Source organism: Herpailurus yagouaroundi, unplaced genomic scaffold (genome assembly GCF_014898765.1).
Source record: "Herpailurus yagouaroundi ecotype Mexico unplaced genomic scaffold, PumYag 140, whole genome shotgun sequence".
NCBI classification, from domain to species: domain Eukaryota; kingdom Metazoa; phylum Chordata; class Mammalia; order Carnivora; family Felidae; genus Herpailurus; species Herpailurus yagouaroundi.
Window position 1 is genome coordinate 34,259,532 of NW_024412395.1, and position 18,775 is coordinate 34,278,306.

At 36.7% G+C, this 18,775-nt stretch overlaps 1 protein-coding gene across 6 annotated transcripts in view; it reads left to right on the top strand.

Moving 5' to 3' along the window:
- Nucleotides 1-18,775, top strand: part of RIF1 (replication timing regulatory factor 1) — a 71,291-nt gene that overhangs the window by 24,823 nt on the left and 27,693 nt on the right. For 5 of the 6 annotated variants that reach the window (XR_005790291.1, XM_040475033.1, XM_040475037.1 and 2 more), the window contains exons 16-20: nt 2,412-2,498; nt 3,141-3,214; nt 3,664-3,844; nt 5,149-5,256; nt 5,614-5,763. Coding sequence is in view for 5 of the 6 variants with exons in the window: in XM_040475033.1 (XP_040330967.1) it covers nt 2,412-2,498; nt 3,141-3,214; nt 3,664-3,844; nt 5,149-5,256; nt 5,614-5,763 (600 nt within the window). In the remaining variant the exon portion in view is untranslated. The remainder of the gene's footprint in view (nt 1-2,411; nt 2,499-3,140; nt 3,215-3,663; nt 3,845-5,148; nt 5,257-5,613; nt 5,764-18,775) is intronic. The other variant, XM_040475036.1, reaches the window with a different exon arrangement.

Consider the following 18,775-nt stretch of genomic DNA (forward strand, 5'->3'; position numbering starts at 1 on the left):
GGTAGTGTGTGGGTATTTAGGAATTTGTTCATTTCTTCCAGGTTGTCCAGTTTGTTGGCATATAATTTTTCATAATGTTCTCTGATAATTGCTTGTATTTCTGAGGGATTGGTTGTGGTAAATCCATTTTTCATTTGTGATTTTATCTGCTTGGGGCCTCTCTTTTTGAGAAGTCTGGCTAGGGGTTTATCAATTTTGTTTTTTTCAAAAAAGCAGTTAGCTCTTAGTTTCATTGTTCTGTTCTATGTTTGTTGTTTTGTTTCATTTTGTGGTTTTTTTTTTTTTTTTTTTTTTTTGGATTCTGTGTTTATTTCTGCTCTGGTCTTTATCATTTCTCCTCTGCTGGCCTTGGGGTTTCTTTGTTGTTCTGCTTCAGCTTCCTTTAAGTGTGCCGTTAGATTTTGTTTTGGGGATTTTTCTTGTTTAATGAGATAGGCCTGGATTGCAACATATTTTCCTCTTAAGACTGCCTTTGCTTTATCCCAGTTTGGGCTGTCATGTTTTCAATTTCATTTGTTTCCATATATTTTTAAATTTCTTCTTTAATTGCCTGGTAGACCCATTCATTCTTTGGTACCATGTTCTTTAATCTCCATGCATTTGGAGGTTGATTTTTCTGTGGTTGATATCAAGTTTCAGAGCATTGTGACCTGAAAATGTGCATGGTATGATCTCAGTTCTTTTATATTGATTTGAGGGCTGTTTTTGTGAACCAGTATGTAATCTATTGGAGAATGTTCCATGTGCATTTGAGAAGAATGTGTATTCTGCTTTAGGATGAAAGTTGTGAATATATCTGTCAAACTACAATATAGAACCAGAATATATCTGGTTCAGTGTATCATTCAGGGCCATTGTTTCTTTGATTTTTCTGTCTGGATGGTGAGTCCATTGCTGTAACTGGAGTTTTAAAATCCCCTGCAATTACCACATTCTTACAAGTAAGATTGCTTATGTTGTGATTGTTTTATATGTTTGGGTGCCCCCGAATTGGTGCATAGACATTCATAATTATTAGCTCTTCTTGATGGGTAGACCCCGTAATTATGCTATAATGCCCTTCCTCATCTCCTGTTATAGCCTTTAGTTTAAAATCTAGTTTGTCCGATATAAGCATGGCTATTTCAGCTTTCTTTTGACTCCAGTAGCATTGGGTATTCTTTCCTGCTTTGTCAGATTAGTTGCCATACATTTGTGGATCCATTTCTGGATTCTATATTTTGTTCGATCTGTGTCTGTTTTTGTGCTGGTACCATATTGTGTTGTTGATACCAGCTTTGTAATACATCTTGAAGTCTGGGATTGCGATGCCTCCAGCTTTGCTTTTTTTCAGGATTGTTTTGGCTAATTGGGGTCTTCTGTGGCTCCATACAGATTTTAGGATTGTTTGCTTTAGCTTTGTGAAGAATGCTGGTGTTATTTTGGTAGGGAGTGCAAGAGTGTGTCTTTAGACCCAGCTTCTAGTTAGTAGTCTTTTGAAATACTTGATTTTGGCACTAGTGAGTACATAATTCATTGCAGAATATCTTTTTGTGGTATGAAAAAAATACCCTCAAGGGCCATTAATAGAAAAATGTTTGAATAAACTATGCATGTTCCTATAGTAGTTATGAATGTCTACATAGGGGGCATCTGGATGACTTAGAAGATCATACAACTCTTTTTTCTTTAAGTCTGTTACAGCCTGCAAGCGAGTGAGTGGGGGAGGGGCAGGGAGAGAGGGAGAGTGAGAATCCCAAGCATGTTCTGCACTGTCTCATGGAGTCTGATACAGGACTAAGGTCAACTGTGAGATCATGACCTGGGTCAAAATCAAGAGTCAGACGCTTAACAACTGAGCCACCCAGATGCCACAGAAGAGCGTACAACTGTTGGTATCAGGGTCATGAGTTTGATCCCCACACTGAGCATAGTGGTTACTTAAAAGAATAAGTAAACTTAAAAAATGTCTATGTATATTGATGTGAAAACTCCATAACATAATTAGATGAAGGTCAGTTCCAGAGTATCTCACAGTGTAATATCATTAATGGTATAAGAAAAATAATTATGTATTTTTATATGTGACAGCTAGCCCAGGAAGTTATGTTTCTCTGTGTACTAAAATACATGGAAATTTAGAAGGTCCTGAACATAAACTCCAAACTGATAGCATTGATTTTTCACTGGAGATAAAAGACTTTATTGTTTTATTTTTTTGTATTTCTGTATTTGAACTTTTAAAAATAACATTCACATTAACGTATAAACATTGTATTTGAAACTTAAACTGGGAACGTATTTACATTAATGAATGAGCATTACTTAACCATAAATTGTTGAAAATATAGAATATAGCTAACGCTACTAGATTTTTACTAAGTAAAGTAGTTTTATGGCTAATTTACAGTAAAACTTTTTATCTTTCTTAGGTCCTCATGGAAATTACAATTAAAGGACTGCCCCAGAAAGTATTAGGTTCACCAGCATATCAGGTTGCTAATATGGATATTCTTAATGCAAGTATCTTAAATGTAATGATATGGTTAAAATTAGCCAAAAAAAAAAAAAAAGTTCCATGACAGTTGTTGTTTTCCTTAACGTAGTGAAACATAAATTGTGAAATTTTGAGAGAATTAGATTTGGAATGCTGATTATGTTAAAGGGAAAAACTGATAACAGTAATAAGTTAATGTAAAGAAACATGGCACTATTAATGGAACTGTTTTTCTGAATTACATAAAAAGTTCTAGAAGGAAAGTTTTCTATTTACTTATACATAGTAATAGTGGTGGTTACTGTTTAAAAATTTGGAAGCATAGTAACAGTTGCTTGATTACGGTGAAATAAACATAACGACAAGATGTAGGTATTTGTTAGTCCAGGACGTTTTAACTTAATGTTCTTTTTATGTCTGAAATATTCCATTCCTCAATTGCTCATGTAGATGGAATAGCTGTCATTGAAATATAAAGAGCTTGATTTTTGTGTGTGGCTTATAGAAATATATTTGCTGACATTGTGTCATATCCTAAGTAATAGGTAAAGTTAAATTATTTGTAGCTTAAAAGGATCATATTTAACATAATTGTAGGAAACGTGTAACAAGATTATACTCCTTATAACAAGAAGATTGACTGCAATCTCCTGTTTTTCTTCAGGGGACTCCTGCTTTGTTCTTAATTCAGTTAATTTTCAACAATAATCTCCTGGAATATGGTGTAGAAGATGAAAGGTAATTTAAACTGAAACTAGGCTTTTTTATGTTTTATTTTTTGAGAGACAGAGACAGAGCATGAGCAGGGGAGGGGCAGAGAGAGAGCACAGAATCTGAAGTAGGTTCCAGGCTCTGAGCTGTCAGCACAGAGCTCGATGTGGGGCTCAAACCCACGAACTGTGAGGAGATGACCTGAGCTGAAGTAGGACATTCAACCTACTGAGCCACCCAGGTGCCCCCTGAAACTAGCCTTTTTATAAACTTGGAAAGGTGGCTGTTTGATGAATGAGAGTCTTGAATTATATACTATATCATTTCTTTAAATTAAAAATATCAAAATAAAACTTGGGATTTATCATTTCTTGTTTCCTTGGCAGTTACTTTTGGAATCTTAGTAGTGTGGTGTAACTAATGTATTTTGGCAAAATGCACTCTGGTTAATGCATGGCTCAAAATTTTTTCTTCAGGTTTTTTCTCAATCTGGAAACACTTGTAGGCTGTGTCCTTTCTGGACCAACTTCACCACTAGCTTTCAGTGACTCTGTTTTAAATGTTATTAATCAAAATGCAAAGCTGTTGGAAAACAAGGAGCATCTCTGGAGAATGTGGAGTATTATAGTCACCCCACTAACTGAATTGATTAATCAGGTATGACATAAGTGCTACATATTTCCCATAAAACTTAAGTTTGAATTTTAATAGATGTTAAAAATTTTCTCCTGTGGGATTAATTTCCTATTCTTTATATTAGTTGATTTCTTTTCATTGCATTTCTGCCTTTTTTGAGGAGGTATAACTTAATTGGGGACTAATCAGCTCCATTGTTTCCAGTAGTGATTATAAAGCCAGAAGGTTCAGGTCTGTTACATACAACTTTTCATATTTATATTTCAATTTATTTCATTATTTGTAGTATTATGGAAGAGTAATGTTCTTCTTGACTAGACCGTATATTAAGATTTCCATGGGCAAGCCATGTTGGTGATTGTGGCAAAGCCATATGCTAGTCCCTGAACCAGTAATCTGCTGAGAGTTGACTAACCCTTATCATTTAAATACTTTAAAAAGTTACATTATTGGCAGGGGTAAGGAGCTCAAGTTCTGTCACTACTAATAAATGGTTCATCAGTTGCTTTGTCAGTCTTTAAATGGAAGTATGTTCTGGGAAATACTCTGCTGTGATTCTGAAATAAACTGAAGACTCAAAATTCATTAAGTGATAATAGCCATTATTTTTACTTCTCAATTCACACCATTTAACATTCTTCTGGAAGAAAAAAGTGTATATTCCTAAATAGTTTTCTATTATTTGAAGGATAGCAATTCAAGTTCTTGCTTGAATCCTACCTTCTATGTATAGTAGAAAATTTTGGACTTACTTCTGGGATTTTTTTTTAAGGACTTAAACACCGTGCATTGTTGCTCAGGGTTGCTGTAACACATTACTTTAAGCTGATGGCTTAAAACAACAGGGATTTAGTCTTATAACTCTGGAGCCCAGAAATCCAAAATCAGTGTGTTGGCAGGCTTGGTTTTTTCTGGAGCCCTGTGGGAGAATTGTTCTATTCTCAGTTAGCTACCTTTGGTTGCTGGCAGTTCTTGATTGTTCCTAGGGTTGTAGACCCATCACTCTAATCTCTCCCTCCATCTTCACATGGTATTCTTACCTGTGTCTTTTTTGTCTATCCAAATTCCTTTTCTCTTATAAAATACTAATGATTGGATCAGGACACACCCTGATCCAACATTCATTCATTTTACCTTGATTACATCTGCAAAGTACTTATTTCCAAATGAGGTCATATTTGCAATTAGAGGACTTAGGAGTGCACTACCTCTTGAGCATCTCAATACTAGGGGACATATTCTTACTATAGATAATAAGATGGTACTACATAGACTAGAAATAGATGGTAATTTGTCTAATTTCTTCATTATTTTTCTTGTTTCAGACCAATGAAGTGAATCAAGGTGATGCCTTAGAACATAACTTTAGTGCCATATATGGTGCATTGACTTTACCAATAAACCATATATTTTCAGTACAGAAATTTCCAGTGGTAAGGCAATGTCACATTTTTTACATGAAAAATTTACAATTTTCTGAGAATGTTATTTCACCCTTTATAATGAATTCCTACAGTAATTTTTCCTGAAATGAGATTTCCTTATGACTTAATTAGCTTAGGGTAAAGGAAAATGGTGAAGGAAGAAAGAAATTTCTCTTGACCTCTGATAATTGTGGCATTATTACAGTTCTTCAAATAGAATTCTGGAGGGGTGGCGGACTTAAATACTGTACACTAATGTCTTCTATGACACCTTAAATGTTACAGTGGCTTTTTAAGGTATAGTCTCTTAGGTGTTTTATATGCAGATAGACATTTTAAAATTTTCTTTCTTACTGTTAATTTTAGGCTACCATGAAGACCTTACTTAGAACTTGGTCAGAATTATATAGAGCATTTGCCCGCTGTGCTGCTTTGGTGGCAACTGCAGAAGAGAATTTGTGCTGTGAGGAACTTTCTTCCAAGATTGTGTCCAGTTTAGAAGATGCAGGCTTTTCAGTGAGTTTATCCCATACTGACCTTGGTTGTATTTAACGAATACTTTCCAAATAAATTGAGATGACATGTGTGAACTATCATTTATTAATGCTTTTAGTTGATAAGGGACTAATACATAAACAAGTAACAGCATTGCAAAACAGTTTTGTGTCTTTGGTCTACAAGACTCTAAAGTCCATGTTTCAGGACCAGTAACATGGAGGCACTTTTAGTACCTTTCCTACACAGGCAGTGCTTGTGTCATTCTAGATTAACAACACAAGGACCTTGTCCTGGAGCCAGCTTTTCTCATATTTATCTGTTAGATCTTCAAAGGCAATCCTTTAGAAGTTTGTAGACTTAACAGCAGAGGACTGTTTTTGTACCTTTCCTTTATTTAATAAAAGAGGCAAATGCTTTCAATTGGTTTATATCACTAGAGTAGACTTCTTTTTTGTATTCACACAAATAATTTACATATTGATACCTATGTACGTGAGTACTGTGTTCTTGCCACTTGAATTCTGTTATATAACTCTGAAGCATGCTTTTTTCATCTGGAAATATGGACTTCTATCATTTGATAGTGGTTATCACTGTTAAGAAAAGTAGAGATACTGGGGCACCTGGGTGGCTCAGTTGATTAAGTATCTGACTCTTGGTTTCTGCTCACGTCATGATCTCATGATTGGTAAGTTCGAGCCCTGCATCAGCCTCTGCACTGACATTGTAAAGCCTGCTTGGGATTCTATCCTCTCTCTCTCCCCTCTCCCACTCTCTTGCTTGTCCTCAAAATAAATAAAAATAAACTTAAAAAAAAAAAAGAGGTACAAGAGCTAGAAATTCATCTTTCAGATTTTTTATTGCCCTTACAGTATCTTTTTAAAAATATTGGTACAATTTTGATATGATAGAATTTGTCAGGATGACTTTAAAAATGTCATCTCATCACTGAAAAAAACTTCTGTAGCACTTAGGGTAAAAATCCAAACTACTTACAACTGCCCGTGAGGCTGATACTTCATTCTCCAAGGGGTCTTTCCTAATTAAGTTTGCCAATATCTATGGTAGCACCTTGTTATTTCCTTTTTGGCACTTCTGTCAGAAGCATTTGTGTACTTGATTATGTTACTTAACACTCCATGAAGTACATTCTGTCTTCATATGTATCCCTGGCATTTATCTGGCACATAGTGAATGTTTTTTTTAAATCCAAGTTAACGTATAGTACAATAGTGATTTCAGGAATAGAATTTAGTGATTCACCACTTACATATAACACCCAGTGTTCATCCCAGCTAGTGCCCTCCTTAATGCCCATCACCCATTTTGCTCATTCCCGCCCTCCCCCCACCCAAACCTCACCAGCAACCCTCAGTTCTGTGTCCTTAAGAGTCTCTTATGGTTTGTCTCCCTCTCTGTTTTTATTGTATATTTCTTCCCTTTCCCTATATTCATCTGTTTTGTTTCTTAAATTCCACATGTGAATGAAATCATATGGTATTTGTCTTTCTCTGACTTATTTCTCTTAGCGTAATACACTCCAGTTCCATCCATGTTGTTGCAGAGGGCAAGATTTCATTCTTCTTGGTTGCTGAATAATATTCCATTGTATATATTACACCTTGTGTATCTATTCATCAGCCAACGGACATTTCGGCTGTTTCTATACTTTAGCTATTGTTGATAGTACTGCTGTAAACATTGGGGTGCTTATGCCCTTCGAATCAGCATTTTTGTGTCCTTTGGGTAAATGGCACATAGTGAATTTGTTGAATGATTTTATAACTGTTAGGGAGAATGTCAGCCCATACTTTTCATCTTTTAAATACTGTCTTGGTTACACTTTCATCTTTGTTCTCTTCTGAAATAAGTTTAGAATCTGTTAAGTTTTATGAAATACTCTTTAGATTTTGTTTGGCATTGGTTGGTTACGTTGAATTCATAGAGAAATTTGAGAAGTACTCTTTATTATGTTGAATCTTTCCATCTAAGAATAATTGTGTTCATATATTTAGCTCTTCTAAGGTTAACCTATCTTGTTTTGTTGTTTTTTTTAAAGCTGGCTTTCAGCCATTACAAAGGTCCATCTGTTCCTACCTGCCACACAAATACCCATAACGTGGTTGTTTCTGTAGTATTTATAAAAGCTGTTGCTGATGTGCATTTCTTTATATCGAACCAGTCTTTTTTTCTTCGGATACCCTTAGTCACAGTGAAATTCTTTTCAAACATTGCATATATATAGTGTTTTAAGATTTTTGCCTGTATCTCTGTTAGTGAGATGGAAATTCCTCATTGTCTAATTTTTGTCTAGTGTAAGAACGTCATCTGTAGTTGTATTGTTCGTTGATTATCACCATTGAAAAAAATTTTTTTAAATGTTTTATTTACTTTAGAAAGAGACAGTGTAAGGAGGAGAGGGGCAGAGAGAGAGAGAGGGAGACACAGAATGTGAAGCAGGCTTCAGGCTCTGAGCTGTCAGCACAGAGCCTGATGCGGGGCTCAAACTGCGAGATCATGACCTGAGCTGAAGTCAGAAGCTTAACCGACTAAGTCACCCAGGCACCCCGATTAACACCATTTTTGAAGTCACTGATAAATTCTATTGTATAAAAATACAATAATCAGAATTATCCCAGTATTGTGGAGAAGAATGTTATACTTGATACGAACATCGTATGTAAATTATTCTCAAATTTAAAAAATTTTAAAAATGTTGAAAGTACATTAAAAACTCTGAAAAGATGGGTTTCTAACTTTTAAATTTTCAGTGTCATTACTATATTACACCGAATTTTTGTTTCCATTTTCTGGGTAAATTTTTAGCTTACATCTGAAGGTGTCACTTTTTCATCTTTTCCAATATATGCATCTAAGGCTAGTCTTAATACTGCTCTTAATGATTATAGGATATTAATTTTTTCTTTAATTTTTATTTTGGTTCAAGTATAGTTAATGTACAGTGTTAAGTTACTGTTTCAGGTGTAAAATACAGTGATTCAGTGATTCTGTACATTACACAGTGTTCACCATAAGTGTACTCTTAATCCTTTTCATCTATTTTACCCATCGCCGCTGCCCTCTGGTAACCATCAGTTTCTTCTCTGTAGCTAAGAGTCCATTTTTTGGTTTGCCTCTCTGCTGTTGTTACTGTTACTATTTTTAAGTTTATTTTGAGGGAGAGAGAAAGTACATGTCAGGGAGGGGCAGAGAGAGAATCCCAAGCAGGCCCTTCACTGTCAGCCTAGAGCCTGACACGGGGCTTGAACCCATGAACTCTGAGATCATGACCTGAATCAAAGTCAGATGCTTAATCGACTGAGCCAACCAGGCGTCCCTGCTGTTGTTTCTTTTGTCTGAAATTCCACATATGAGTGAAATGACATACTTGTTTTTCCTTGACTTACTTCATTTAGCATTATGCCCTTTAGATCCATCCACCTTGTTGAAAATGGCAAGATTTCTTTTTTTTTTTTTTTTTTGGCTGAGTAATAGTCGATTGTATATATACACTGCATCTTTATCCATTCATCAATTGATGGACAGTTGAGGTGCTTCCATAATTTGGCTATTGTAGGTAATGCTGCAGTAAACCTAGGAGTGCATATGTCTTTCAAATTAACATTTTTGTATTCTTCGGGTAAATACCTATGGTGGAGGATCATATGGTAATTCTATTTTAATTTTTTGAGGAATCTCCATACATGCTGCACCAGTTTGTACTCCCACCAACAGTGCATGGAGGTTCCTTTTTCTCCACTTTATAGTCAACACTTGTTTCTTGTTTTTGATTTTAGTCATTCTGACAGATGTGCGGTGGTGTCTCATGTGGTTTTGATTTGCATTTTCCTGACTTGTGCTGTTGAGCATCTTTTCATGTGTGTGTTTGGCCATGTGTATGTCTTCTTGGAAGAAATGCCTGTTCATATCTTCTTGCCATTTTTAATTGGATTATTCTTTGGGTTTTAAAAAATTTTTTTAATGTTTTTTTTTTTTTTTTTAATTTTTTTTCAACGTTTATTTATTTTTGGGACAGAGAGAGACAGAGCATGAACAGGGGAGGGGCAGAGAGAGAGAGGGAGACACAGAACCGGAAACAGGCTCCAGGCTCCGAACCATCAGCCCAGAGCCCGACGCGGGGCTCGAACTCACGGACCGCGAGATCGTGACCTGGCTGAAGTCGGACGCTTAACTGACTGCGCCACCCAGGCGCCCCTAATGTTTATTTTTAAGAGAGAGACACTATGAGAGAGGGATGGGCAGGGAGAGAGGGAGACACAGGATCTGAAGCAGGCTCCAGGCACCGAGCTATCAGCACAGAGCCCGATGTGGGGCTTGAACTCATGAACTTCGAGATCATGACCTGAGCCGAAGTCGGACGCTCAATTGACTGAGCCACCCAGGCGCCGTGGATTATTTGTTGTTTTTGATGTTGGGTTGTAGAAGTTCGTTACTTGGATACTGCCCTTTTTATGAGATGTGTCATTTGCAAATATTTTCTCCCATTCCATAGGTCGCCTTTTAGTTTTACTGATAGTTTACTTTGCAAAACTTTTTATTGTGATGTAGACTCAGTCGTTTATTTTTGCTTCTTTTTCCCTTGCCTAAGGAGACATACCTAGAAAAATGTTGCTATGGCCAATGTCAGAGATAATAACTGTGTGTGCTCTCTTCTAGGATTTTTATGATTTCATGTGTTACATTTAGGCCCTTAATCCATTTTAGGTTTCTTTTTTTGTCTGGTGTAAGAAAGTGGTCTACTTTTATTCCTTTGCATATAACTGTCTAGTTTTCCCAACATCGTTTGTTGAAGAGACCATCTTTTTCTCATTGCGTAGTTTTTTTTGCCTCTTTTGTCAAAGATTGACTATATAGTCATGAGTTTTTCATGGGCTTTCTGTCCTGTTCAATTGATCTATGTGTCTGTTTTTGTGCCAGTGCTGTACTGTTTTGATTACTATAGCTTTGGTAGTATATCTTGATACTGGGGATTGTGAGAGCTTTAGTGTTCTTCAAGATTTCTTTGGCCATTTGGAGTCTTTGTGTTTCTATACAAATTCTAGGATTTAAAATGCTGTTGGGATTTTTTTTTTAAGGGATTTAAATTTTTTTTTTTTTAATATTTATTTATTTTTGAGACAGAGACAGAGAGCATGAGCATGGAAGGGGCAGAGAGAGAGGGAGACACAGAATCTGAAGCAGGCTCCAGGGTCTGAGCTGTCAGCACAGAGTCCAGTGTGGGACTCATACTCGTCAGCTGCGAGATCATGACCTGAGCCAAAGTCAGAAGCTCAACCAACTGAGCCCCCCGGGCGCCCCAATGGGATTTTTATAAGGATTGCATTATATGTGTCAGTTGCTTTGGATAGTATGGACATTTTAACAATATTTTTTTTCCCTGTCTGTGTGCATGGAATATGATTCCATTTTTGTCATCGTCAATTTCTTTCATCAGTGTTTTATATATTTTAGGTTACAGGTCTTTCATCTCCTTGGTGATGTTTATTCCTAGGTATTTTATTATTTTTGTGCAATTGTAAATGCGATTGTTTCCTTAATTTCTCTTTGTGCTGTTTTCTTTAGTATATAGAAATGCAGTGGATTTCTGTATACTAAGTTTGTATCCTGCGACCTTACTGAATTCATTTATCAATTCTAGCAGTTTTTTGGTGGCATTTTTTAAAGGTTTTTTTCTAGGTATACTATTATGTCATCTGCAGATAGTTTTACTTCTTCCTTACCAGTTCGGGTGCCCTTTATTTCTTTTTCTTCTTTGATTGCTGTAGCTAGGACTTACAGTACTATGTTGAGTGAAGGTGGTGGGAGTGGATATCTTTGTCTTATTCCTGACAATAGGGGGAAAACTCTCAGTTTTCACCATTGAGTATGATGTACACTGGGTTCTTCAGATATGGCCTTTATTATGTTGAGGTATGTTTTCTCTAAACCTACTTTGTTGAGGGTTTTTGTCATGAATGGGTGTTCTACTTGTCAGATGCTTTTCCTGCATCTATTGAAGTGATCATGTGGTTCTTATCCTTCCTCTTGTGATATATCATGTTGATTTGTGAATATTAAACTGCCACTGCATCTCAGGAATAAATCCCACTTGATCATGGTGAATTATTCTTTAATGTATTTTTGAATTCCATTTAGTAATATTTTGTTGAGGATTTTTGCCTTTGTTCATCAGAGATACTGGACTGTAGTTCTCTTTTTTGTAGTATCTTTATCTGGTTTTAGTATCTGGGTAATAGCGCTCATAGAATGAATTAGAAGCTTTCCTTCCTCTTCTATTTTTTGGAATATTTTGAGAACAGTTATTAACTTTTCTTGAAATGTTTGGTAGAATTAACCTGTGAAGCCATCTGATCCTGGACTTCTGTTTGTTGGGAGTTTTTTGGTTACTGAATCAATTTCATTGCTGGTAGTTGGTCTATTCAAATTTTCTATTTCTTCCTAATGCATTTCTAGGAATTTATCTATATTTTCTAGGATGGTTAATTTGTTGGCATATACTTTTCATAATATTCTTCTATAATACTTTTTATTTCTGTGGTGTCAGTTATTATTCCTCCTTTTTTTTTTCCAAAGATTTATTTTTAAGTAATCTTTACACCCTAAGTGAGGCTCAAACACACAACCTTAAGGTCTAGAGTCTCATGCTTTTCTGGCTCTGTTTCTCTTTCTGATTTTGTTTGAGTCTTCTTTTTTTGTTGATAAGTCTGGCTAAAGGTTTAGCAGTTTTGTTGGATTTTTCAAAGAAGCGGCTCTGGTTCATTGATCTGTTCTATTGCTTTTTTTAGTTTCTAATTCGTTTTCTTCCTTCTACAATTTTGGGTTCTGTTTGTTCTTTTTCCTGCTCCTGTAGATGTAAGATCACATTGTTTATTTGATATTTTTTTCTTGCATCCTGCAGTAGGCCTGTAATGCTATAAACTTCCCTCTTAGAAACACTATTGCTGCATCTCACAGGTTTTGAACCATCATTTTCATTTGTTTTCATGATTTGTTGGTTGATCCATTCATTGTTCAGTGGCATGTTATTTAACCTTTCTGTATTTGTGTTTTCTTGAGTTCTCATTTCATAAGGTTGTGGTTGGAAAAGATGGGTTGTATGAGTTTGATTTTTGAATTTGTTGAGAGTTGTTTTGTGGCCTAATGTGGTTCATTCTGGAGAAGGTTCCACGTTCACTGGAAGAGAATGTGTGTTATGCTGTTTTAGATTGGAATGTTCTGAATATTTCTATTAGATCCATCTGTTCCATGGTACTATTCAAGAGTATTTCCTTCTTGATTTTCTGTTTGGATAATCTATTCATTGATGTAAGTGGGTGTTAAGTTCTCTACTATTACTGTATTACTATGAATTATTTTATGTTTGTTATTAGCTGTTTTACATATTGGGTGGTCTCATGTTGGGTGCATAAGTATTTACAATTGTTTAATCTTCTTGTTGGATTATGATTATCCTTTATGATTATATAGTATCTTTGTTACAGTCTTTGTTTTAATCTGTTGTGTCCAGTAGAAGTAGTGTTTCTACCCCAGCTCTTTTTCCACTTTCATTTGCCTGATTAATTCTTTTGCATTCTTTCACTTTCAGTCTGCATGTGTCTTTAGGTCTGACATGTGTCTCTTGTAGGCAACATATAGATAGATCTTGTATTTTTTTTATTCATTCCATTACTGTTTGTCTTTTGATTGGAGCATTTACTCCATTTACATTCAAAGTAATTTTTGAGATGCACTTAATTGTCATTTCGTTTCTTGTTTCCCTGTTGTTTTTGTAGTAGTTCTCTGTTCCTACCTTGTTCTCAGAGTTTCCTGGCTTTCTTTCGTGATACATTTGGATTCCTTTTTTTCTTTATTTTTTGCATATCTATTACTGGTTTTTGATTTGTGGTTACTATTAGGTTTGTATGCAACATATTTTGCATGTAGATAGCAATCTATGTTAAGTTGATCACTACTTGAGTTTGAACTCATTCTTTACTCCTGTCTCTACCTACCCTGTATTTTAGGTATATGGTGTCATTCTTTACATTCTTTTGTTTTGTGAATCCCCTTACTGATATTTATAGATATACTTCATTTTACTGCTTTTTGTGCTTCCTGCTTTTCTTCTACTTAAGGTCCATTCCACTCAAAGAGTCCCCTTTAACATTTCTTATAGGGCTAGTTTTTTGGTCATGAATTCCTTTATGTTTTGTCTGGGAAATTCTTTATCTCATCTTCTATTCTGAATGATATCCTTGCTGGATAGAGCATACTTGGCTGCTGGTGTTTGTTTCTTTCTTTCTTTTCTTTTTCTTTCATATTCTTTGAATATTTAATGTCCCTCTCTTGTGGTCTGCAAAGTTTCTGCTGAAAAAATCTGCTTATAGGCTTAAGGGTTTTCACTGGTATATAACTGTTTCTTCTCTCTTGCTGTTAAAATTCTCTTTTTATCACTGCTTTTTGCCACTTTTATTACTATGTATCTTGGTGTGGACCTTCTAGGGTTGATTTTGTTGAGGATTCTCCTGTGCCTCCTGAATTGGATTTGTTGACTTTCTCAGGTTTGGGAAGTTTTCAGTTATTTCTTCAAATTTTCTGCCCCCTTCTCTGTCTCTTCTTCTGAGATCTCTGTAATGTGGATATTATTATGCTTGATGGTATCACTGAATTTCCTTAATGTTTTCTGTCTCTTTATTCAGGGTCTCACTGAGATTCTCCAATCTTTTTCCAAGTCCAGTAGGCATCTTTATGACTATTGCTTTAAATTCTCTATCAAGCGTATTATTTATTTCCATTTCGTCTATTAGTCTTTTGTTATGATTTGTTCTTTTCTTTCATTTGGTGCATGTTCCTCTGTCTCCTCATTTTATGTAATTCTGTTTCTATGTGTTAGGAAAGTCAGCTGCATCTCCTGCTCTTCTTGCAAGTGGTGGCCTTATAAAGAGAGGTCCTGCAATGCCCTGTATTTCAGTGTCCCCTATTCACCAGAAACTCGTTCTTGAGGGTGTCTCATACATGTGTTGTATGTGCGCTGCTGTTGTGTCTGAGTCGCTTTTGTCTTCAGTCCAGTTGTCTGCAGTGGTTCTCACTGTTGGCTAGGTTTGTCCCTATGTTGTTAGTAGGCCAGTCTGGTGCCGTCTTGGGCTTGAGTTGAGTCAGACCAGGTGTTTGCCAATAGCAAGGAACTCTGTGTTACTTTCCCTATGTTCCTTGAGAAGCTTTCATTGGTAGGTGGGGCCTGCAGGCAGTCCTGATGTCTGCCCCGAGTCCACTGCTGGAGCCACAGTTAGAATGGTGTATGTGGTTATGTTCCCCTCTCCTGGGGTAGGAGTCACTTTGGAGTCCTCGTGATTCCTGTTGGGACTGTTTGCCCATTGCCATACCATGGGCGGGCTAGAGGGGCAAGTCCACAGAAAAACACAGGTGCAGGGCAAGACTTTAGCATGCTAATTGGAGAATGTTCATGCTGCGCTAGCTCCTGTGTATGTCCATGTGTCTAGCCTGGGCATTGGGAAAGAAGTTGGACCTGCCAGCTCTTTTGTTCTTACAGAAGTCTCCTAAGGACCTCTGCTCATCCGGCACTTGTTTGAAGTTGAGTCATAAATGTCTTTCCGTTGTGCTCCAGGTGTTTCTCAAACTGCTGCGTCTATGCTGTATCTCAGTAAGTTTGTTTGTTATGCTGTTTATGGGTGGGGACTCAAGTTTCTCCTGGCAGTTCCGGCCCAACCAGCTGATTTTTGAAGTTCCAAGTGTTGAGCCCCACTGATTGTAAGAACTCCCAAAGTAGCCCTTCTGTTTTTCAAAGCCATATGTTAATGGGGATTCATCTCCCTGGTGCCTGGCATGGGGTCTGCTTCTCACCCTTCTCTGTGCCTGCCATCACCTTCCTTACTGGGGACCATTTTGTGAGTCAGCTTGGTTCCCAAAGGCATCTCCACCCTTCCTACTGTTTTCCATATGGCCCCCTCTCTACATTTAGCCATGGAGAGTATGTTTTGCCAGTCTTTGTGTTGTTTTCTGGGTGATTTGCACTGATGTGAGTGTTACCTAGGTGTATTTTGGAGATAGGGTGAATTTAGGCTCCTTCTACTCTGTCATTTTCCCCCTACCACCTGTTGTCTTTTTTTAATGTTTATTTATTTATTTTTGAGGGTGGTGGGGGAGGGGCAGAGAGAGAGGGAGACATGAATCTGAAGTCGTCTCCAGGCTCTGATCTGTCAGCCTGGAGCCTGACACGGGACTTGAACCCACGAAGTGTGAGATCATGACCTGAACTGAAGTCAGACGCTTAACCCCCAGGAGCCCCCTACCACCTGTTTCTAAGAGCCTTGGTAAACTATCTCCCTGATTGTGAATTTGATATATTTGAACATGTTTATTACATATTTTGATGCTACGTCATCATGCTTTTGTCTTCATGGTAATTAATTCCTCTCTACCTTTTTGAATTTTACCTACTTGATATTAACTCATATGAATATGCTCATGCCTTTTTGAGAATTTGTGTAATCTTTTTTTATTTCATTTTTTATTATTTTGAGAAAGACAGAGGGCACAAGTGAGTGAGTGGCAGAGAGAGACAGAAGCAGAAGTGGGGCACAAGCTCACCTAAAGTGGGACTTGAACTCAAGAACTGTGAGATCATGACCTGAGCCAAAGTCAGATGCTTAACTGACTCAGCCACCCAGGTGCCCTGTGTAATCTTTTTAAAAAAAAAGAAACTTGCCGTGGGGTGCCTGGGTGGCTCAGTTCGTTAAACGTCTGACTCTTGATTTCATCTCAGGTCATGATCTCACATTTTCTGAGACCAAGACCCTCCTCAGGTTCTGTGCTGGATGTGGAGCCTTCTTGGGATTCTCCCTACCACCCACTCCTCCCCCTCCTGTGCTCACTTGCGTGCTCCCCCTCTCTCAAAATAAATAAACATTTTAAAAAATAACAAATGAAAAATCTTACCCAGCAATACAAAGAAAATTGCATGAAATAATACAGTTTGACAAATTATTATACGAAATACTTCTGTAGCCATCACCAAGGTCAGTTATAGAGCATTTTCAGCACCCCAGATGCTCCTCCTATGTGTCTTTTGCAGCATATAAATAAATATGGAAGTCTTTTTAATAATTAGAGATTTAACCTTATATTTAATAGGAAATGGAGTATGTGTTTTAATCTTTAGCTTCTTTCAGATATACTGTTAAAACTTCTATTCATCTTTTAGATTTGAAGAGTTCATATCCGTAACATTCTACCCCAGCAAGTAAAGACATTGATACCACTCTCCTACAAATTTTTATACTTACCACCTTTCAGGTTTTGTTAAAAAACCTAAGTTTTACTTACTATATTGTTATACAGGGTACTATAAAACTTGGAAAATAAGTAAGTTTACAAAATTTGAGGATATTTTGTTGCTCAACCTAGTTTCCTATATTCCATTTTTTTCCTTTAAGAAAAAAACAGATATATATATATATATATATATACACACACACACACACATTTTATATATATGTATATACATATGTGTATATGTATATATATATATAAATGATAACTGATACCTGGTACTAATATATAAGATACACACACCCACATATGACTGATAACATCCTTGTTTGGTACATATAACTAATCAGTATTGATTAGTTATAATTTTTAGGTTCCAGAAAATTTAGATCACAGAATTTTGACTAAAATTATTTATTATAGCTTATATTGTTGCAGATGCATACTTTGATACTTTTTTTTTTTCCTTAATAACTTTGTTCTGTAAAGTTACAGGATTTTTCTCTAGTTTTTGGAATTTAGACATTTCAGCAGGGTGTCTCTTGGGGTGTCTTTATCATTTTTAAATATTTTTGAGAGAGAGGGTGCACACGGGGAGGGGCAGAGGGGGGCAGAGACAGAGGTTTGGAAACAGGCTCTGTGCTGATAGCAGAGAGCCCAGTGTGGGGCTTGAACTCCTAAACTGAGGTCATGACTTGAGCTGAAGTTAGATGCTTAGTAGACCCTTTCAATCTAAAGAGCTGTGCCTTCATCTCAGAAAAATTGCCTTGCTTTAATGGTGTTCTTTGTCCCTTCTGTTTTTCAGTACTGTTTTAGGTGGTTTTTAGGCCTTTGAATTTATCTTTTGCGTCCCTTCTTTTTCTTTCTCTACACCTGTTTGTGTTTTGTTTGGTACTGCTTTCTAGGAGCTTGGTTACTTTGTGACTTAATTTGTGGTTTAAATGCTGAAGTGTTTGATAATGGTTTTGTTTTTTTAATTAGTGGTTTTTTTAGTTATTATTACTTTCTCTATTTTTTTTGAGAGAGTGGGGGAGGGGCAGAGAGAGAATCCCCAGCAGGCTCTGCACTGTCAGCATGGAGCCTGATATGGGGCCTGATCCCATGACCCTGGGATGGTGACCTGAGCCAAAAGCAAGAGTTGGATGCTCAATCAACTGAGCTACGCAGGCATTCCTGTGATTACTATTTTTAATTTCCTTTTGTTTGTTATTAGATTTTTCCTATGGGTTAGTACTGTTGATGTTTAGCCCACCTTTCCCATGACTGGTTCTCCTTGTGAATGTGCATGTTTATTGATTAAGGCTAATACTGAGCAATACTGGTATCTGGAATGTGTTTCCTAGAGAGAGCCCCTCTTTTTCCAGCCTTGATAGCAAATTGAAGTTAGAGGCATCTTTTACTTGGTCATTGGAGCCTGAAGGAAACACCTGGGGATTTAACATCTTTTGTATATGAAAATATGGATTGTCATCTGGACTTTCTGTGTAATTTTTGTTGGTTCATTGGGGCACTGCTGCTTTCCTTCTGGCTCTTAATACTCATTGGGGGAAATTGTCTTTGGGGGCAGACATGTGAATTATCCCAGTGAAGTGGAAAAGTGGATAGTAATGGAGAATAAGGGGAGAAGAAAGTGCATTTGTTTTATAGATCTTTAATTTCAGTAGTGTTTTAACTTTTTTCTCAGAACTCTCACTGTGTCTTCTGTTACTTAGGTTTGCTAGGAGGGTGCCTGGGAGCTCAG